This window comes from Pristiophorus japonicus, chromosome 18 (genome assembly GCF_044704955.1).
Source record: "Pristiophorus japonicus isolate sPriJap1 chromosome 18, sPriJap1.hap1, whole genome shotgun sequence".
NCBI lineage: Eukaryota > Metazoa > Chordata > Chondrichthyes > Pristiophoridae > Pristiophorus > Pristiophorus japonicus.
Genome location: NC_091994.1, coordinates 103,527,353 through 103,549,761, shown reverse-complemented (window position 1 = coordinate 103,549,761; position 22,409 = coordinate 103,527,353). Strand labels below are relative to the sequence as shown.

General features: G+C 47.3%; 1 protein-coding gene across 1 annotated transcript in view; it reads left to right on the top strand.

Annotated features, from left to right (window-relative positions):
• The window catches only part of LOC139229323 (probable pleckstrin homology domain-containing family N member 1), a 46,987-nt gene extending 28,563 nt beyond the window's left edge, over positions 1-18,424 (top strand). Inside the window, exons 9-12 of the mRNA XM_070861019.1 lie at positions 8,838-8,924; positions 11,521-11,596; positions 13,360-13,436; positions 17,187-18,424. Of these exons, the coding sequence (XP_070717120.1) occupies positions 8,838-8,924; positions 11,521-11,596; positions 13,360-13,436; positions 17,187-17,270 (324 nt within the window). The 3' untranslated portion in view covers positions 17,271-18,424. The remainder of the gene's footprint in view (positions 1-8,837; positions 8,925-11,520; positions 11,597-13,359; positions 13,437-17,186) is intronic.
• The last annotated feature ends 3,985 nt before the right edge of the window (positions 18,425-22,409 follow it).

The window sequence follows — 22,409 nt, the reverse complement described above, 5'->3', positions numbered from 1 at the left end:
TTCTCAGTGGGTAGCACTCTCGCCTCTGAGTCAGAAGGCTGTGGGTTCAAGCCCCACTCCAGACACAAAATCTAGGCTGACACTCCAGTGCTGAGGGAGTGCTGCACTGTTGGAGGTGCCATTGTTCTGATGGGACATTAAACCGAGGCCCCATCTGTCCTCTCAGGTGGAGCCATGCCACTATTTTGAAGAAGAGTTATAACATTCTGGAGAGGGAGGGTGAACAGCCAGTTGTTGTGGTACATGTAGGTACCAACGATATAGGTAAGAAGTGGGAAGAGGTCCTACAAGCTGAATTTAAGGAGCTAGGAGTTAAATTAAAAAGTAGGACCTCAAAGGTAGTAATCTCTGGATTGCTACCAGTGCCACGTGCTAATCAGAGTAGAGGAAGCAGGATAGTTAGAATAAATACGTGGCTTGAGCAGTGGTGCAAGAGGGAGGGATTCAAATTCCTGGGACATTGGAACCAGTTCTGGGGGAAGTTGGACCTGTACAAAAGGGACGGTCTGCACTTGGGCAGGATTGGAACTGATGTCCAAGGGGTAACATTTGCTAATGCAGTTCGGGAGTGTTTAAACTAATATGGCAGGGCGATGGGAACCTATGCAGCGAGATAGGGCGAAGTAATATGGAGTCAGAAACAGATGGTAGAAAGGTAAAAAGCAATAGTGGAAGGCCGAGTAAACAAAGGCAAGAAACAAAAAGGGCCACACTAGATCATAATTCTAAAAGGACAAAGGGTGTTAAAAAAACAAGCCTGAAGGCTTTGTGTCTTAATGCAAGGAGTATCCGTAATAAGGTGGATGAATTAACTGTGCAAATAGATGTAACAGATATGATGTGATTGGGATTACAGAGACGTGGCTCCAGATGATCAGGGCTGGGAACTCAACATCCATGGGTATTCAACATTCAGGAAGGATAGAATAAAAGGAAAAGGAGGTGGGGTAGCATTGCTGGTTAAAGAGGAGATTAATGCAATAGTTAGCAAGGACATTAGCTTGGATGATATGGAATCTATATGGGTCGAGCTGCAGAACACCAAAGGGCAAAAAACGTTAGTGGGAGTTGTGTACAGACCTCCAAACAGTAGAAGTGATGTTGGTGAGGGCATCAAACAGGAAATTAGGGGTGCATGCAATAAAGGTACAGCAGTTATCATGGGTGACTTTAATATGCATATAGATTGGGCTAACCAAACTGGAAGCAATACGGTGGAGGAGGATTTCCTGGAGTGCATAAGGGATGGTTTTCTGGACCAATATGTTGAGGAACCAACAAGAGGGGAGTCCATCTTAGACTGGGTGTTGTGTAATGAGAGAGGATTAATTAACAATCTCGTTGTGCGAGGCCCCTTGGGGAAGAGTGACCATAATATGGTGGAATTCTGCATTAGGATGGAGAATGAAACAGTTAATTCAGAGACCATGGTCCAGAACTTAAAGAAGGGTAACTTTGAAGGTATAAGGCGTGAATTGGCTAGGATAGATTGGCGAATGATACTTAAGGGGTTGACTGTGGATGGGCAATGGCAGACATTGAGAGACCGCATGGATGAACTACAACAATTGTACATCCCTGTAAAAATAAAAAAGGGAAGGTGGCTCAACCGTGGCTATCAAGGGAAATCAGGGATAGTATTAAAGCCAAGGAAATGGCATACAAATTGGCCAGAAATAGCAGTGAACCCGGGGACTGGGAGAAATTTAGAACTCAGCAGAGGAGGACAAAGGGTTTGATTAGGGCAGGGAAAATAGAGTACGAGAGGAAGCTTGCAGGGAACATTAAGACGGACTGCAAAAGTTTCTATAGATATGTAAAGAGAAAAAGGTTAGTAAAGACAAATGTAGGTCCCCTGCAGTCAGAATCAGGGGAAGTCATAATGGGGAACAAAGAAATGGCAGACCAATTGAACAAGTACTTTGGTTCGGTATTCACTAAGGAGGACACAAACAACCTTCCGGATATAAACGGGGTCAGAGGGTCTAGTAAGAAGGAGGAACTGAGGGAAATCCTTATTCGTCGGGAAATTGTGTTGGGGTCATTGATGGGATTGAAGGCCGATAAATCCCCAGGGCCTGATGGACTGCATCCCAGAGTACTTAAGGAGGTGGCCTTGGAAATAGCGGATGCATTGACAGTCATTTTCCAACATTCCATTGACTCTGGATCAGTTCCTATCGAGTGGAGGGTAGCCGATGTAACCCTACTTTTTAAAAAAGGAGGGAGAGAGAAAACAGGGAATTATAGACCAGTCAGCCTGACATCAGTAGTGGGTAAAATGATGGAATCAATTATTAAGGATGTCATAGCAGAGCATTTGGAAAGAGGTGACATGATAGGTCCAAGTCAGCATGGATTTGTGAAAGGAAAATCATGCTTGACAAATCTCTGGAATTTTTTGAGGATGTTTCCAGTAGAGTGGACAAGGGAGAACCAGTTGATGTGCTGTATTTGGACTTTCAGAAGGCTTTCGACAAGGTCCCACACAAGAGATTAATGTGCAAAGTTAAAGCACATGGGATTGGGGGTAGTGTGCTGACGTGGATTGAGAACTGGTTGGCAGCCAGGAAGCAAAGAGTAGGAGTAAATGGGTACTTTTAAGAATGGCAGGCAGTGACTAGTGGGGTACCGCAAGGTTCTGTGCTGGGGCCCCAGCTGTTTACATTGTACATTAATGATTTAGACGAGGGGATTAAATGAAGTATCTCCAAATTTGCGGATGACACTAAGTTGGGTGGCAGTGTGAGCTGCGAGGAGGATGCTATGAGGCTGCAGAGTGAGTTGGAATAGGTTAGGTGAGTGGGCAAATGCATGGCAGATGAAGTATAATGTGGATAAATGTGAGGTTATCCACTTTGGTGGTAAAAACAGAGAGACAGACTATTATCTGAATGGTGACAGATTAGGAAAAGGAGAGGTGCAACGAGACCTGGGTGTCATGGTACATCAGTCATTGAAGGTTGGCATGCAGGTACAACAGGCGGTTAAGAAATCAAATGGCATGTTGGCCTTCATAGCGAAGGGATTTGAGTACAGGGGCTGGGAGGTGTTACTACAGTTGTACAGGGCCTTGGTGAGGCCACACCTGGAGTATTGTGTACAATTTTGGTCTCCTAACTTGAGGAAGGACATTCTTGCTATTGAGGGAGTGCATCGAAGGTTCACCAGACTGATCCCTGGGATGGTGGGACAGACATATCAAGAAAGATTGAATCAACTGGGCTTGTATTCACTGGAGTTCAGAAGAATGGGAGGGGTTCTCATAGAAACGTTTAAAATTCTGATGGGTTTAGACAGGCTAGATGCAGGAAGAATGTTCCCAATGTTGGGGAAGTCCAGAACCAGGGGTCACAGTCTAAGGATAAGGGGGAAGCCATTTAGGACCGAGATGAGGAGAAACTTCTTCACCCAGAGAGTGGTGAATCTGTGAAATTCTCTACCACAGAAAGTTGTTGAGGCCAATTCACTAAATATATTCAAAAAGGAGTTAGATGTAGTCCTTACTACTAGGGGGATCAAGGGGTATGACGAGAAAGCAGGAATGGGGTACTGAAGTTGCATGTTCAGCCATGAACTCATTGAATGGTGGTGCAGGCTCGAAGGGCCGAATGGCCTACTCCTGCAGCTATTTTCTATGTTTCTATGTTTCTAGGAGCAGGGGAGTTATCCCCAGTGACCTGACCAATATTTACCCCTTAATCAAAATCACGAAAAAACCAGGTCATTATCACATCGCTGTTTGTGGCTCAATTGGCTGCCGCGTTTCCGACATTCCAACAGCAACTACACTTCAAAAGTATTTCACTGGCTGTAAAGTGCTTTGGGACGTCCTGAGGTGATGAAAGGCACTATATAAATGCAGTTCTTTCTTTCTAAGTCTCCAAGGAGGAGGTGCTGGCTGCTCCACTCACATTTGCAGATCTTCCACTGAAGTTGTGCCAGTGGCAAAGAAACTCGATGAGAGTAGTGGGCAGAGCGGGAGTCTTCATCAACTCAGTTATCGGGGCTTGGGATGATTCAAGGTTTTCATGCTGTGGGGAAGGTTCACTGGCCTGTTCGAGATTTGGATTCACTGCTAATTATGTGCACCTCCAACATTGGGCCTGAAATGCCGGTTCTGGGCTTCCACGGGCGTTCGCTTGAAAATAAGTGAAAAGATCGGCACCTCCCTTTTGCTCCTGCGTCCTCCAGTGATTCCGTTCTGAGGCCTTCTCTTCCCGCGCTTTGCAGTGCATCCACGTCTTAGGGATACGGAGGGCAAAGCTGGGGTCACATGGCACTGGACAACCAATGAAGGTACAGTATTCTCATTGATAATAATGGGAACTCCGTACGAGCTCCCATTATTGTCAATGAGAACCCCCCCCAAATACCCAAACGCAACATAAAACATTTTTTTAAATCACCTCACATATTTAACGTTCATTGAAATTAAAGTTAATGAAATGTTTTAGAAAATATATATATTTTGGGGGATTTTTTTAAAGTGTTTTAATAGGGTTTACAAATACAGTTACCTTAGTGGACAGGGTTTTTAACATAAAAATGTGTTTTTACATTTTATTTTTATGTGTTTTAAAATTCTTACGCTGGTAAAAGATAGCCTACTTTTACCAGGCACAAGAGTTTGAGGACATTTGCTGGGTAAGACTTGGGCAAATAGGCCAATCTCGCCCGTGCGAATGCCCTGGCTGTGGGGATGTGGAAAATCTGTCAAGAGGTATCTTGACAGATTGGAAAAGCTGGTTTTCGGCGCATGCGCATTGCGCACCGAAAACCGGCTTTTGCGGGGCCTCGCTGGGTCCTCACGTAATTCCGCACGGACCCGACGAGGCCGGGATTTCAGGGCCATTATTGTTTGTGGAAAGCAGTTGCACCCTCGCTTCCCCTTAAGTTAGTAGCTATGGGTGCAATAGGTTAGACATTTGCTTTTTCCTTCCATGACCAAGATTCAAATTCAGCCACGACTGGCAGGGTGAAAGACTGCACTGTCTGCAGGCGGTAAGGGTCCTACGAGAAATTCAGGTTACTGCAGGCATAAGGCTACAGCATTGAGTCAACACAACAGCAATGTGTATTTATGTAGCACCTTTGCCATAGTAAAACGTCCCAAGGTGCTTCACAGGAGTGTTAGCAAACAAAATTTGACACCGAGCCACATAAGGAGCTATTAAGGCAGGTGAGGTAGGTTTTAAGGATCTTCTTCAAGGAGGAAAGGGAAGTAGAGAGCCGGAGAGGTTTAGGGAGGGAATTCCAGAGCTTAGGGCCTCGGTAGCTGCCGCCAATGGTGAACCGATGAAAATCAGGGATTTGCTTGAGATCAGAATTGGAGGAGCGCAGAGATCCCGTCATCACTAATTGGCACAAAATTGGCAATCTCAATTCGAGAAGTCACAGGAAAACAAAAAACTATCGCACTGGTGCAGTACAAGTTAGTGTTGAGGGACATGGTTGAGGCTAAGTAGAAAGAGCTTTAATCTGCATCTAACTGAATGCCTGATCTGGGAGTGCTAGATAATGATGCTGGGCACCCAAACTGGCATCCATCCTAAAACCCCTCACCTTGTTGAGCACAGAATTGACAAAACAAAACAGATTAAAAAATTGACCCCTCTCCTTGTCAGGTTAGGAGTCTGGAAGCCTGGAAGTTTGACGTCAAACAGGAGGGGCACTGCGTTGCCTTAATGTCAGCTCCTGCGTCTACACAATGCAACTATATAAAAGAATATTACCAGGTAGCCATAGATGAAAATCAGAGCCATTTATATTGAGAGTGATTTTTGCCATTGCGCACGACAGAGGGAAAGTACTGGCCACAGCATGGAATGTGACGTCAAAGATCAAACACAGAACTAACTGTAAATACTTCTATTCTTCATAAATTCATGAACTTTACAATAAAAATATTTCCTGTTGTGTCTAGCTAGCATGACTGTGATAAGTGTGTATGTAGTATTTATGTCTTTTGCCTCTCATTATATGTTCCCTCCCCCACAGTCACCCCGTTGAACCTTTTTTCATATTTCTCGCTTATTATTTTTGGCCTTCTATGCCGTACCAAAGGTAAAAGGCAGCCAGGCACCAAGGTCCAAGCCCATGCTAACGTCGTTCTGTAGTTGCCCATTGGGAGATAGAAACATAGAAACATAGAAAATAGGTGCAGGAGTAGACCATTCAGCCCTTCGAGCCTGCACCACCATTCATTAAGATCATGGCTGATCATTCCCTCAGTACCCCTTTCCTGCTTTCTCTCCATATCCCTTGATCCCTTTAGCCGTAAAGACCATATCTAACTCCCTCTTGAATATATCCAATGAACTGGCATCAACAACTCTCTGCGGTAGGGAATTCCACAGGTTAACAACTCTCTAAGTGAAGAACTTTTTCCTCATCTCAGTCCTAAATGGCTTACCGCTTATCCTTAAACTGTGTCCCCTGGATCTGGACTTCCCAACATCGGGAACATTCTTCCTGCATCTAACCTGTCCAGAATCGTCAGAATTTTATATATTTCTATGAGATCCCCTCTCATCCTTCTAAACTCCAGTGAATACAGGCTCAGTCGATCCAGTCTCTCCTCATATGTCAGTCCTGCCATCCCGGGAATCAGTCTGGTGAACCTTCGCTGCACTCCCTCAATGGCAAGAATGTCCTTCCTCAGATTAGGAGACCAAAACTGAACACAATATTCCAGGTGAGGCTTCACCAAGGCCCTGTACAACTGCAGTAAGACCTTCCTGCTCCTATACTCAAATCCCCTAGCTCTGAAGGCCAACATGCCATTTGCCTTCTTCACCGCCTGCTGTACCTGCATGTCAACTTTCAATGACTGATGTACCATGACACCCAGGTCTCGTTGCATCTCCCCTTTTCCTAACCTCACATTTATCCACATTATACTGCATCTGCCATGCATTTGCCCACTCACCTAACTGGTCCAAGTCACTCTGCAGCCTCTTAGCATCCTCCTCACAGCTCACACCGCCACCCAGCTTAGTGTCATCTGCAAACTTGGTGTCATCTGCAAACTTGGAGATATTACACTCAATTCCTTCATTTAAATCATTAATGTATATTGTAAATAGCTGGGGTCCCAGCACTGAGCCCTGCAGCACCCCACTAGTCATTTCCTGCCATTCTGAAAAGGACACATTTATCTCGATGCATGAGAGTCGCCTGAGCTATCTCAGCCTCCTATTTCTCTGTCCCTCCCCCAAAAAAGAGGTTTAGCCTCCACTCTATCAACAACACGGGAACTGTAAGTACAAAGACGCTGGAATTCTGTAGCACCCAAAATACTAAATCCATGCTGCAAGGTACATAGGAATCTTTCTGGACTGCACCTTTCTCTGCCTCATTCTTTGACCTGCCCTCCATCCATCCTGCCTCGTTCTTTCATTTTCTTTCTTTCTTTCTTTCCTATTATTTCCTCTCCAAGACACTTCAGTCTCTCAGTTACTTCCAGAGACTCCCTATGCTTATGCTTTTTCTTGAAGGCTTCTGTCCCCATTCTCGCTTTGTCTATTTTTCTCCCCTCCTGAAGGCACTGGCTCTTACTGGAATACAGTTCCCCACGGTCACCACAGCTCTCTTGTACCCAGTCAAGAGGCCATTATTCAAGTGTGAGCCTGGATAGTGGGTTGACCATGGAGACAATCACAGCCAATTGCGGTCCTGTCCTCATCTGATGTTATCACACTATGCACCTGCCGGATGGACTCAATAATGTAGTATCAGGGGTGGAACTCCAAACTGATGTTCTCCTTTCTCCTTCGCTCAGGGATGCTGAGGCAACGCAAACTTAGGACCTTCCTCCTCTTCATACTGTAGCTCATTTACCCATGAAACTATTGAGGGAGCTTTCTTAGTTTTTCGGCTATATTTTTCCCTTCCTTGGTGGCTGTTCCATTTGGGCCTTGACTGGTCCTACATCTGTGCTTCGAGTGATTCTGCAGATACTCTCCACTCCATTGGGTGATCCCTATTCCTGCACACTTGATGATCTCAGACAGTAATTGGTTTGGTCCTGTCCATTTTTGTGGCCGTCAGCTCTGAGTTTTATTCCATTCCTACTTTGCGTTTTATTGGTCATGTAATTTTGAATATTCTACTTTTGTTGTATATTGGTTGAATTTTATTGTGAAACAGCAAGGAAAAGAAGACACAGAAGTCTAATAGATGGCTTCTATTCTGAAAAAAATCAGTCCCCACTGGAGTCCCATGTACTGCCTGAAGCTGAGAGGCATGGTACCTCAGCCTCAACCAACACCGTGCTAAAACAGATCTGTAGTGCAGCCCTGTTGGCAAGTCCCTGGCCTCTCCTTGACACCTCCCCTCAACAGTGTGTACCATCTACAAGATGCACTGCAGCAACTCGCCAAAGCTTCTTTGACAATATCTCCCAAACCCACGACCTCTACCACCTAGAAGGGCAAGAGCAGCAGGTGCATGGGAACACCACCACCTCCAAGTTCCCCTCCAAGTCACACACCATCCTGACTTGGAAATATATCACCGTTCCTTCAGCGTTGCTGGGGTCAAAATCCTGGAACTCCCTCCCTAACAGCACTGTGGGAGCACCTTCACCACATGGACTGCAAGATTCAAGAAGGCGGCTCACCACCACCTTCTCGAGGGCAATTAGCGACGAGCAATAAATGCCGGCCTTGCCAGTGACGCCCACATCCATGAACAAATAAAAAAAAAGAATCTTATGGTACTCCAATAACGTTGCTTATCGTATACTATTATAAATGTCAACGCCATTTCTCGTTATTATCAACACGGTTTGTCGGCTTTAATCTTCTCTTTTAACTTTAAAAAAAATTATACAGATGTTTGAAGAGCGAATCATGGTCTTATTCTCAGACGATCTGATTATACTTTCCACGGATGAGCAGAAAACAGCTGTTCAGTATGAAGTAAGTGTTTCCTTTATGTCAGCTCCTACTTTAAAATCATGCACCACGCAGCAGAAATACTTCAGGTTCATCCTGCAGGGCAAGGACAACCCATAGCTCCTCGTCACCATGACAGACCACCTTCTCAAATCCCATTCCCTTGTCCCACCCGCCCCCCCTGCCCACCCCCCCTCCCCACTCACCCCCCACCCCCACTGACACTTCCAATATCAAGTTCAAAGAGCTCATAGATTTCTTCATCTCTAAGACTGAGACAATCCATGCAGTTGCCACAGACATAAACCCCCTCTCTGGCAGTAGGATCAGGCTGAACAAGGCCATGTGAAACCTTGATATCCTCTTCAACCCAGAGCCGGATTTCAAAGCCCACATCCTATCGATCACAAACACCACATACTTCCATCTCCACAACATTCCTACCTAACACTACTGCGAGCAAAGCCTTTATCCACACTTTTGTCCCTTCAACATTCAATTTCTCCAATGCTCCCATTGCTGATCCTCCACCCTTCATGATCTCCAACTTGTTCAAAACTGTGTTGCGGCAACCTGACCTGCACCAAGTCCGGTTCGCCCAGCAGTCCAGTTCACCTATCGACCCCATCCTCACTGGCCTACATTGACTCCCTTTTCCCTAATGCATTGAATTTTAAATTCACATCCTCACCTTCAAATCTCTCGTCACCTCAATCCACCTTATCTCTGCAACTGCAATCTCCTCCAGCCTTATATCCCCTTTCATACCTTCTGGGTGTCTGACCCTGGCCACCTATCTATCTCCCCTCCATTCGCCCCTCCATTGGTGACAAAGCGTTCAGTCACCTCAGTCCCACTCTCTAGATTCCCCTCCTGAATCCATTTGCCTCGCCACTTTTCTCTCCGCGCCTTTTAAAATCGTTGCAAAACCAAGCTTTCTCCTAACTCTCCTGCTATGGCATTATTACTGTTCCATTATTACTATTATCTATTCTTCCCACCCCTCAAAGTTCATTGAGATATTTCCCAATTTTAAAAAACTTTTTAAATGTAAATTGTTGCACTTGTTGTTGTTGAAAATATAGCAGGAAATAGATTGTGATATTTGGTACTTATAATTGGGAAATAGAAGTAGAGGAATTTCTTAGGAGTAAAATCATTTTGGAGCTGCAGTGGCCAAGCAATGCATTTCCTACATTACAACAGTGCGATCACCTCAAATATACTTCATTGTCTGTAAGGGTTAGATTACAAGGAGAGATTACACAAATTAGGGGTGTATTCTCTAGAACTTAGAAGGTTATGGGGTAATTTGATCAAAGTTTTCAAGATGTTAACGTAGGAACAGGAGTAGGCCACTCAGCGCCTCGAACCTGTTCCTCCATTCAGTGAAATCAAGGAAACAGACAGGATAGATAGAGAGAAACTATTCCCGCTGGTTGGAGAGTCTAGGACTAGGGGGCATAGTCTAAAAATTAGAGCCAGACCTTTCAGGAGTGAAGTTAGGAAACACTTTGACACGCAAAGGCTGATAGAGGGTTGGAACTCTCTTCCCCAAACGGGAATTGATGCTGGGTCAATTGTTAATTTTAAACCTGAGATTGATAGATTTTTGTTAACCAAAGGTATTAAGCGATATGGGGCAAAGGAGGGTATATGGAGTTAGGTCGCAGATCAGGAGGTCCTAAGGTCGTGAAAGGCACTGTATAAATGGTCTTTCTTTACTTCCTTTTAAGTAGACTGTTCTCTGAGAACCAGCTTTGAATCTAGTCCACACTGATCATCTTTCCTGACTGATAATTGTCAAGAATTGTCTGCCCTGACAGATTTGCCACACTCCAGAGTTCTTATCACTGCAAGAGCCTCTTCAATGAACTTTATTTTTGTCCATCCACCACCTTAAACATTCACTCCCTCCACCACCGGCGTACCGTGGCTGCAGTGTGTACCATCTACAAGTTACACTGCGGAAACTCACCAAGGCTTCTTCGGTAGCACATCCCAAACCCACGACCTCTACCACCTAGAAGGACAAAGGCAGCAGGCATCTGGGAGCACCATCACCTCCAAGTTCCCCTCCAAGTTAAACACCATCCTGAATTGGAAGTACATTGCCATTCCGTCATCGTCGCTGGGTCAAAATCCTGGAACTCCCTCCCTAACAGCACTGTGGGAGCACCTTCACCACACGGACTGTAGCAGTTCAAGAAGGTGGCTCACCACCACCTTCTCGAGGGCAATTAGAGATGGGCAGTAAATGCCGGCCTTGCCAGCGACGCCCACATCCCATGAACAAATAATAAAAATAATTGACACCCTCAAGAGCGATATGGAAAAATCATATTTTAAAAAGTGCAATTAATGGCAAGTGTGCATCTTCAGAACCCTACCATGTTGAAGATATATATTTTTAGTAATTTTTTTCTAAATACAGCTTTGTTGTATTGAACACTGTGTTGTCTACTCCTTAAGCAAATTGATGACATCAGCCAAGGTGATTTGGTCAGATCCCAATGTTCCAGGACATAGAAGCCAAGATAAACTTACTGATCATAATAAAACTGTGGGGTGATAGAGCTGAAGAAAAAGGCATGATTAATAGTTGTTCTGTCCCACACAGGGCAGACTTCCTACTCAAAGCATCAGAGCTTTGGAAAGATCAGCTCGTGTAGGGCACCTCGAGTTTGAAATTACAGGTCAGTCATTTCATTACGTGAACTCTGTTCTTATGCCTTCCATTATAACACACTTTTGATGTTATTATATCTGGTGGAAATCTCTAACCTCACTAATGAGTCTACGTTGTAAGTCCCCATGACTTTGTAACTAGGAGCTGAGTGAGTAACAGTCCTGCCTTGTGGTTTTCTGAGCCTTTCGCTTCTCTTTCTTAGGCAGTCCCTCGGATTGAGGATGACTTGCTTCCATCAAAAAGGGATGAGTTCACAAGTGTTTCAATGAAGGACCTGACATTCCAGATCCCGAACTACATGTTGAAGGGTGGAAGATGCATGTGTGTGTTTTTTTTTAATGTGCGGTGACTGTTGCACACCAGCCACCACACGGGCTTGACAGAGCTAGGTCTTGGTCCAGTGGCAAGGGTTAACCAAGACGATTGGGGACCAGCTCTGCTGCACGAACTCAGTGCACACATATCACAGTGTGGGCTGGCCTGTGCTACCCCTGGGCCCTTGCCTCTTCTGGGCCCCGATCACGTCGCTCTACAATCTCTCGTCGCTCCTTCGCTCCGACCTCATCGCTCCTGCTGTACCTGCCCATGCTCCAATCTGAACCTTACGGTCTAGGACGGTCTCGTGTCTGATCCCTGCCTGTATAAACCTCCCACATCACATCTAGGGCAACATTTAGAGCACTACAATTGGCCACAGCACCTCTCATATCAACCAGCGTTCCTGCCCTTGAATGTTATCCAGTGCTGGAAAGTGCACATATGGATTTCAGGTTGGGCTCATCCATGGTTGACTAGCATGTGACTGGTCTTGGAGGTTGTGCCTAGGAAGTGGTGTGGGTGATGCCGTTTACTGATGTGTTTTGTCCTTTGTCAAAATCCATGTGCTCACTGGGACTGATTGAGGAGAAATATTTTGAAATTAGGTCCACATTCCTTGGCTAATGAAACGGGGTAGTCCCTCGACAGAACCATGCCCCATGCAAGAGAGATGCACGTCACCTAATCCAAATATGCTGGCCCACAATCCATGGGTTCATAGCCAAAGGGGTGCCAGTTAGACCGCGACTGGCCTTGTTTAGTAGGTTTTGTCTCCTAGTACAATATTTCCCAGCTCAGTTTTATTTTTTCTGTTCAGTGTCATTAACATCTTTTTAAAGTGATCTTGAGATCGGTCCACTAACAAACCACATGCTCGGTCAGTAGTTTTGCCGATCTATCTCCTGCAAAGCTCCAAGCTCACCTCCAAGCAGGTCAGCTGAAGGACTTTGAAGCATCCATGGAGCTGGCTGGGCTTGTTCATCCTGATCTACTGGATAAGGATTGCATTGGTGGGTGGGCAGGTACGTGGGTGGTACTGGGACTGGGGCTTACATGGCAAAAATGTACAGCAAGCTAAAGTGGAACTCCAGTTGATTGAGAAATATGATGGTATCTTAGAGTATCCGAGACCTCTGGTCTCTTGCACATTCCTGATTTTCATCGCTCCAACATTGGCAGCCGTGCCTTCAGTTGCCTTGACCCTAACCTCTGGACTTCACTCCCTAAACCTTTCCACCTCCCTATCTCTCACTTTCCTCCTTTAAGACTCTCCTTAAAACCTACCTCTTTGACCAAGCTTTTGGTCACCTGTAATAATATGTCTTTATGCGGTTGTGTCAAATTTTGTTTGATAACGCTCCTGTGAAGAGCCCCGGGACGTTTTACTATGTTAAAGGCGCTATATAAATGCAAGTTGTTATTTTTTTCACAAATGTAAATTCTTATCTTTAGGTAATATGATGGAGCCGGTGAAGGTCTCTTGTGCAAAGCCAGGCGAATATAAAAAGTGGTTTTTCCACCTCCAGAAGGTATTGTACTGCAAAAAGTCAGCTTTTGTGGAAATTTAAAATGTCAATTTTATTTTCAGCCTGGAAATTCAACTGTGTGGGATATTGTTATTCGGAGGTTTAACGAGTCTGTACTCATGTCATATCCTTAACGGAGTAACTATTTGTACTAAGTCTCCCTTCTGCGCATGTGTCCACTGATCAGCCAAACGCATCCCGCGAGACCCCCACAACCCTGAGCGGGCCACGGGTCCCAAGCCTCCCACAGCCCCGAGACCCAAGCCCCCCCACAATCCCGAGCCCCCCACAGCCCCGAGCGGACCACGGACCCCGAGCCCCCCACAGCCCCGAGCCCCCCATAGCGCCAGGGATAGAGAGCTTAGGGGGAGGGGGGGTGGCGGTGAGAGAGAGAGCTTGGGGAAGAGAGAGCTTGGGGGAGGCCTTGTTTAGTGGGGGGAGGGGGCAGAGAGAGAGAGCTTGGGGGGGAGGGGGGAAGAGCTTGGGAGGTGGGGGAAGAGAGAGCTTGGGGAAAGAGGGGCGGGGGGATGGGAGGAAGAGAGAGACACAGGTGTGTGGGGATCGGAGGGGAGAGAGGGAACTCAGAGAAGATGGATCATGTTCTTCCAACCTTTTGGTGCATGCAAGCTAGGTGCGTGTGTTACAAGGGACATCGTTGGGGTGGATGAAATCCAAAAGTCACGACACTGTCACTATTTATTTCATACGCAATAAACATGTTAACAATCCGCACACAACATCCTATCTATGGGAGGATGGTGGCGGGGGTGGGGGAGGGAGGTAAAAATTTTGCGCTTGGGTAAGGGTCTTCAGATGTGAGAGGGATTGCTGGGGTAAGGGACTTCAGCTGGAACTTGGTGGCTTTTGGCGAGACCTATTCTCTGTGGCTTCTAAAGTCAAAATGGTTCGAGTTACAAATTGGAAAGTCACTCAGAACTTGGGCTGGGCAGTTCCAGTTATACATTCCAGAGGAACTTCAGGGTGTGGCTTATCCTCCAAGGGGACCAATCAGCAATGGGTCTGGAAAGCCAATTCAGTTCGTACAAATAGACGCATCCTTAATTTAAACAGTTTAACGTCTCCATTAAATTAGAGGACAAAGGAATTTGATACAAGCACGCTATGTGTTTATCGCACGGCTTAATTTCCAGGTTTATGTAACTTGTTTCCTCTTATTATACTTTTGCGTATTGGATTGCCTGGGTGCAGCACATAGAGGGAAAAGGGGGAGAAAACACACAATCGTGATAATCATACCAATTATTCATTTATTTAAATGGTAGAAAAGCAGGCAGACTCCATTCAGTGGGCTCAATTTTCCACATGGGTGATTTTTGGCGCAGTTGAAGAGGTACGATGCATTTTTTTTTAGTGGCCCAAATGCGCCAAAAAAAATCCAAATTTCGCCGGAATTAACTTTGAATTTGGAGCAGCGCAGAATGGCCTTCAGCTTTGTGGGTGGAGCTTAAGGCCTGTGCCAAAATCTGATGTTGCTCGGGGAACGAAGGACGCTCAGCCGGGCTGAGGTTAGAGACTGAAAAAGGGCTGAGGCTGGGATGGAAACTGAAGCCGCTGCCATCCCAGGCCAAAAGGACCCCGCACCCCCGCTGCCTGCACCGACCGGTGTGTGGTCCTATCGACCCGCTGCCTGCACCGACCAGTGCCTGGTCCTAACGGCCCGGCAAGGCAGCAGGCCGGCCCACACCTATCCCGGGCCGAACTGACCCACTCCCCCACCTACCTTGGCTGTCTTCAGCCTCCTGGTCTGCTCACCCGCCCCTAGCCTTGGCAGAAGGACTTGCCGGTGCGTTCTCCCGCCCATAGCCCAGGCTGAGTGGTCGCCTCCCTCTCGGTCCCCGCACCTAACTACACTCGAAAGGCTTCCCCCTCTCCCCCCTCTCTTCTCCCCCCCCCCCACCCCTCTCTTCCGCCCCCACCCCTCTCTTCCCCCCCCACCCCTCTCCCCTCTCTTCCCCCCCCCACCCCTCTCTTCCCCCCCCCCACCCCTCTCTTCCCCCCCCCACCCCTCTCTTCCCCCCACCCCTCTTTCCCCCCCCCACCCCTCTCTTCCCCCCCACCCCTCTCTTCCCCCCCCACCCCTCTCTTCCCTCCCCCCACCCCTCTCTTTCCCCCCCCCCACCCCTCTCTTCCCTCTCTTTCCCCCCCCCCACCCCTCTCTTTCCCCCCCCCCCACCCCTCTCTTTCACCCCCCACCCCTCTCTTTCCCCCCCCCCACCCCTCTCTTCCCCCCCCACCCCTCTCTTCCCCCCCCCACCCCTCTCTTCCCCCCCCCCACCCCTCTCTTCCCCCCCCACCCCTCTCTTCCCCCCCACCCCTCTCTTCCCCCCACCCCTCTCTTCCCCCCCACCCCTCTCTTCCCCCCCCCACCCCTCTCTTTCCCCCCCCACCCCTCTCTTTCCCCCCCCCACCCCTATCTTCCCCCCCACCCCTCTCTCCCCCCCCACCCCTCTCTTCCCCCCCCACCCCTCTCTTCCCCCCCCACCCCTCTCTTCCCCCCCCACCCCTCTCTTCCCCCCCCACCCCTCTCTTCCCCCCCCACCCCTCTCTTCCCCCCACCCCTCTCTTCCCCCCCACCCCTCTCTTCCCCCCCCACCCCTCTCTTCCCCCCCCACCCCTCTCTTCCCCCCCACCCCTCTCTTCCCCCCCCACCCCTCTCTTCCCCCCCCACCCCTCTCTTCCCCCCCACCCCTCTTTTTCCTCCCCCATCCCCCACCCCTCTTTTTCCTCCCCCCTCCCCCACCCCTCTCTCTTTCCTCTCCCCACCCCTCTCTCTTTCCTCTCCCCCCCCCCCTCTCTTTCCTCTCCCCCCCCCTCTCTCTTTCCTCTCCCCCCCCTCTCTCTTCCTCTCCCCCCCCCCCTCTCTTTCCTCCCCCCCCTCTCTTTCTCTCTCCCCCTCTCTCTTACCTTTCCTGCTGCTGCTGTCCGGGCATCTGCTGCACTTACCTGCGCCGATTTCCTTACCTGCGTCGATTTCTTTAATGCTCCGCAAGGGTTTTCTCAAGTGGCCACATACGCTGGCCTAAGTAGAAATGGAGTAACTATTAGCTGACCAAAGTTGCCTAAATGGCCAGAAATGGCGTGGGTGGCTGGTAACGGCCCCCTTTTGAGAAAAAAAAGTACCTAAAAAAAAACGTAACTAAGTCAGTTACGCTGGTGCAAATTGATTGGGGAAACTGGGGATTTTTAAGTTAGGCCAGAAAAAGCAGCCTGCTCCAAAAAAAACAGAGCAAATACTGGGGAAAATTGAGCCCTTTTTGTGAGCAAACCTCCCTGCCTGAAATTAATTGGGCATAGATTTAAAGTGATTGATAGGAGGTCTGGAGGGGATTTGAGGGGAAATGTTTTCACCCACAGGGTGAAGGGGTGCCTGAAAGGGTGCTAGAGGCAGAAACCCTCATCGCATTTAAGAAGTACTTGGATGTGGACTTCAAGTGCCGTAACCTACAGGGCTATGAACCAAAAGCTGGAAAGTGGCATTAGGCTGGATAGCTCTTTGTCGTTCGGCGTGGGCACAATAGGCCGAATGGCCTCCATCTGTGCCATTAATGTCTATGATTCTGTGATTCTATGAACTATAGATTTCCATTTATAGAAATAATTGACCTTAATTGGTGCATCCTATCAAATACCCTCTGACATTAAATCTTAGTGAAATCCCAATGGGTTTCTTTAGGTACCATGATTCTAGAGATATCGTTAATGCATTGATGCTATTTTGTGTCTCCCTGTCAGCCGGACTATAGCACCAGCACTCTGCCTTTCAATGGGCAGCTACCACCTAAACCACCCAAGAAGGGAGGGAGCTGCCGTTACTAAGGTAGTTACTGCTCGGACTCACGACTCACGCTCTACATCATAAGGACCAGTTTACGCTTGGAAACTGTGAAGGCTTCAGAACCAGGATGCTGAAGACGCAGGTGCAATGCTCGCACATCTCCACTGGCTTTGAAACGGCCCTGAATTAGTGAGTCGCCAGGACCTTGTTTCTCTAGGATATTCATCGTTGGGCCCCCCCGTCCCACAATTCATCACCAACCAAATGGGGATAGACGGGCCACCTGTTTTCTGATGCCACTCTGAAACTGACTGCATGAGTGGGCAGCTTAGAACTTTGGCCCATGTTCCCTCCAACGCCTCGCACTTTACAGAGTTGCAGCTGAAATTCTCGACTTCGTATATGGGAAATTGTAGCCACAAAGTCATGACTCACCACTCCCTGGCACAGCATGTTAGAATGACAATGGGTTGGACTACTACAGCCGCCGGTCATCAGAACGTCCCTTAAAATTAAAAAACCGAGCTCTCCCAGTGGCCCTCCCAGTACACCGTCGATCCTACAGACGAGGAAGGTTTTAGGTTCAATCCCCACCTGTACTGTGTTAGCTGATCTCACCCGAGATTGTGGTAGGGAACCCTCGCATGTCCTCGGCAACCCCTGGGCTATGGTCGTTATGCTGCTACCGATGGTTGCCTGCGAATTGCGTGTGTGTAGATGTTGGGTGTAGTCAGAGCCAAGCCATGCTGTCATGCTTCCACAGTTAGAGCCTGCCAAATAGAGCAAGGCCAGAGGCTGGGTATTCTGCAGCGAGTGACTCCTCATCTGACTCCCCAAAGCCTTTCCACCATCTACAAGGCACAAGTCAGGAGTGCGATGGAATACTCTCCATTTGCCTGGATGAGTGCAGCTCCAACAACACACAAGAAGTTTGACACTATCCAGGACAAAGCAGCTTCCTTGATTGACACCCCACCCACCACCTTAAACATTCACTCCCTCCTTGGGGAAGAGTGACCATAATATGGTGGAATTCTGCATTAGGATGGAGAATGAAACAGTTAATTCAGAGACCATGGTCCAGAACTTAAAGAAGGCTAACTTTGAAGGTATGAGGCGTGAATTGGCTGAGATGGATTGGCGAATGATACTTAAGGGGTTGACTGTGGATGGGCAATGGCAGACATTTAGAGACCGCATGGATGAACTACAACAATTGTACATTCCTGTCTGGCATAGAAATAAAAAAGGGAAGGTGGCTCAACCGTGGCTATCAAGGGAAATCAGGGATAGTATTAAAGCCAAGGAAGTGGCATACAAATTGGCCAGAAATAGCAGCGAACCTGGGGACTGGGAGAAATTTAGAACTCAGCAGAGGAGGACAAAGGGTTTGATTAGGGCAGGGAAAATGGAGTATGAGAAGAAGCTTGCAGGGAACATTAAGACGGATTGCAAAAGTTTCTATAGATATGTAAAGAGAAAAAGGTTAGTAAAGACAAACGTAGGTCCCCTGCAGTCAGAATCAGGGGAAGTCATAACGGGGAACAAAGAAATGGCGGACCAATTGAACAAGTACTTTGGTTCGGTATTCACGAAGGAGGACACTAACAACCTTCCGGTTATAAAAGGGGTCGGGGGGTCTAGTAAGGAGGAGGAACTGAGGGAAATCCTTATTAGCCGGGAAATTGTGTTGGGGAAATTGATGGGATTGAAGGCCGATAAATCCCCAGGGCCTGATGGACTGCATCCCAGAGTACTTAAGGAGGTGGCCTTGGAAATAGTGGATGCGTTGACAGTCATTTTCCAACATTCCATTGACTCTGGATCAGTTCCTATGGAGTGGAGGGTAGCCAATGTAACCCCACTTTTTAAAAAAGGAGGGAGAGAGAAAACAGGGAATTATAGACCGGTCAGCCTGACATCGGTAGTGGGTAAAATGATGGAATCAATTATTAAGGATGTCATAGCAGTGCATTTGGAAAGAGGTGACATGATAGGTCCAAGTCAGCATGGATTTGTGAAAGGGAAATCATGCTTGACAAATCTTCTGGAATTTTTTGAGGATGTTTCCAGTAGAGTGGATAAGGGAGAACCAGTTGATGTGGTATATTTGGACTTTCAGAAGGCGTTCGACAAGGTCCCACACAAGAGATTGATGTGCAAAGTTAGAGCACATGGGATTGGGGGTAGTGTACTGACATGGATTGAGAACTGGTTGTCAGACAGGAAGCAAAGAGTAGGAGTAAATGGGTACTTTTCAGAATGGCAGGCAGTGACTAGTGGGGTACCGCAGGGTTCTGTGCTGGGGCCCCAGCTGTTTACACTGTACATTAATGATTTAGATGAGGGGATTGAGTGTAGTATCTCCAAGTTTGCGGATGACACTAAGTTGGGTGGCAGTGTGAGCTGCGAGGAGGATGCTGTGAGGCTGCAGAGCGACTTGGATAGGTTAGGTGAGTGGGCAAATGCATGGCAGATGAAGTATAATGTGGATAAATGTGAGGTTATCCACTTTGGTGGTAAAAACAGAGAGACAGACTATTATCTGAATGGTGACAGATTAGGAAAAGGGGAGGTGCAAAGAGACCTGGGTGTCATGGTACATCAGTCATTGAAGGTTGGCATGCAGGTGCAGCAGGCGGTTAAGAAAGCAAATGGCATGTTGGCCTTCATAGCAAGGGGATTTGAGTACAGGGGCAGGGAGGTGTTGCTACAGTTGTACAGGGCATTGGTGAGGCCACACCTGGAGTATTGTGTACAGTTTTGGTCTCCTAACCTGAGGAAGGACATTCTTGCTATTGAGGGAGTGCAGCGAAGGTTCACCAGACTGATTCCCGGGATGGCGGGACTGACCTATCAAGAAAGACTGGATCAACTGGGCTTGTATTCACTGGAGTTCAGAAGAATGAGAGGGGACCTCATAGAAACATATAAAATTCTGACGGGGTTAGACAGGTTAGATGCAGGAAGAATGTTCCCAATGTTGGGGAAGTCCAGAACCAGGGGTCACAGTCTAAGGATAAGGGGTAAGCCATTTAGGACCGAGATGCGGAGGAACTTCTTCACCCAGAGAGTGGTGAACCTGTGGAATTCTCTACCACAGAAAGTTGTTGAGGCCAATTCACTAAATATATTCAAAAAGGAGTTAGATGAGGTCCTTACTGCTAGGGGGATCAAGGGGTATGGCGAGAAAGCAGGAATGGGGTACTGAAGTTGAATGTTCAGCCATGAACTCATTGAATGGCGGTGCAGGCTAGAAGGGCCGAATGGCCTACTCCTGCACCTATTTTCTATGTTTCTATGTTTCTATGTTTCTACCACCGGCGCACCATGGCTGCAGTGTGCACCATCTACAAGATGCATTGCAGCAACTCACCAAGGCTTCTTCGGCAGCACCTCCCAAACCTGCGACCTCTACCACCTAGAAGGACAAGGGCAGCAGGTGCATGGGAACACCATCAAATTCCATTCCAAGTTATGCACCATCCAGACTTGGAAACATATCGCCCTTCCATCATTGTCGCTGGGTCAAAATCTTGGAACTCCCTCCCTAACAGCACTGTGGGGGCACCTTCACCACATAGACTGCAGCGGTTCAAGAAGGCAGCTCACCACCACATTCACAAGGGCAATTAGGGATGAGCAATAAATGCCCTTGCCAGTGAAGCCCACATCCCAGGAACAAATGAAAAAAAGTTACGGAGTTCCAGGTTTTTGACCCAGCGACGATGAAGGGACGATGATATATTTCCAAGTCAGAATGGTGTGTAACTTGGAGGAAAACTCGGAAGTGGTAGTGTTCCCATGTGCCTGCTGCCCCTGTCTTTCTAGATGGTAGCAGTCGTGTGTTTGGGAGGGGCAATTTTTTCTTTTGTTTTGTTAATTTAGCACTGCTGATGACATTGTAAATTTGCATTAGGAGGAGATATTAAACCCAGTGTGAGGAAGTTGAATTAAGATCAGTAGAGAGTTACTCAGTAATGCCAATAGAGAGTTACTCAGTAATGCAACCTCAGGCAGTTGGGTTCCGCCAATCTGCCAGCTAATTCTCCCCTGGTGACGTCATCAGCACTGACAGTTTAAATTAAAAAATATATGTATATTTTTAAAAATCAACAAATTAAATTATTTGTTGATGATGATTCTTCACGTCTATTTTTTAAAGGTTAAGGCTCTTTAACTGTCCAGCTTTCAAAACAAGAAACTTACTTTTTTCCAGCATTCAAAGGACAGCCATTCTATATTAGTTAGGGCTTAAAGACAGCGGCCTGGAAATGTGGGTCATTGCACCTCCTGTTAGCGCCCCCTGCACGGTACCCCCACTCCCCAGTGTTCCATGGAGGCCCATTTCTTCCCTGCAGAGTTTGCAGGTGGGCAGAGCCCCTCCCACGTGGCACCAGTGCGTAGCGCTGTGTCCCACTCCCGACATACCGCCCCAGAACAGAAGTGGAGCACGTTATTTTACACTCCACTTCATTTTGGGGGGTGGGGGGAGCAGTAACCCAAATTTTTTGAGCTGGGCACGACCTCCGTGCCTGGCGCAGAATGTCCCGTCCCCCGAACGTTACTGTCCTCAGACAGGGCACAACGCAATTTCACCCCGAGTGGATTTTGCTGCCTTGCAGGTATTGCTTCAGTTTTGATAGCGATAAGTTTATTCATAGGGAAAGGTTTTTTTTATTCATTCACGGATTGTAGATGTCACCAGCGAGGCCTCCATTTATTGCCCATCCCTACTTTGCCAACTGAGTGGCTCGCTAGGCCACTTTGGAGAGCAGTTAAGAGTCAGCCATATTGCTGTGGATTTGGAGTCACATATAGGCCAGACCGGGTAAGGGCAGCAGATTTCCTTCCCTGAAGGACATTAGTTGGGTTTTTACAAGAATCTGGTACTAACTTTTTTTCCCCGGTTTTTCATTTTATTTAATTTAAATGGGATTTGAACTCATGTCTCTGGATCATTAGTCCAGGTACCATGGATTACTAGTCCAGTAACATAACCACTATGTCACCGTACCCCACTGTTCGTAGAATAAAATATGGGTGAAAAGCTCATGCCCTGTAAGAATACGTTATTCAAAGTTTCATTTGATAATGACAGTGGAATAATCTTTTCTATTTGATATAATCTTTTAGATCTGTACTGTCATTTATAAATATGTTTTACACGAAATGTTCCA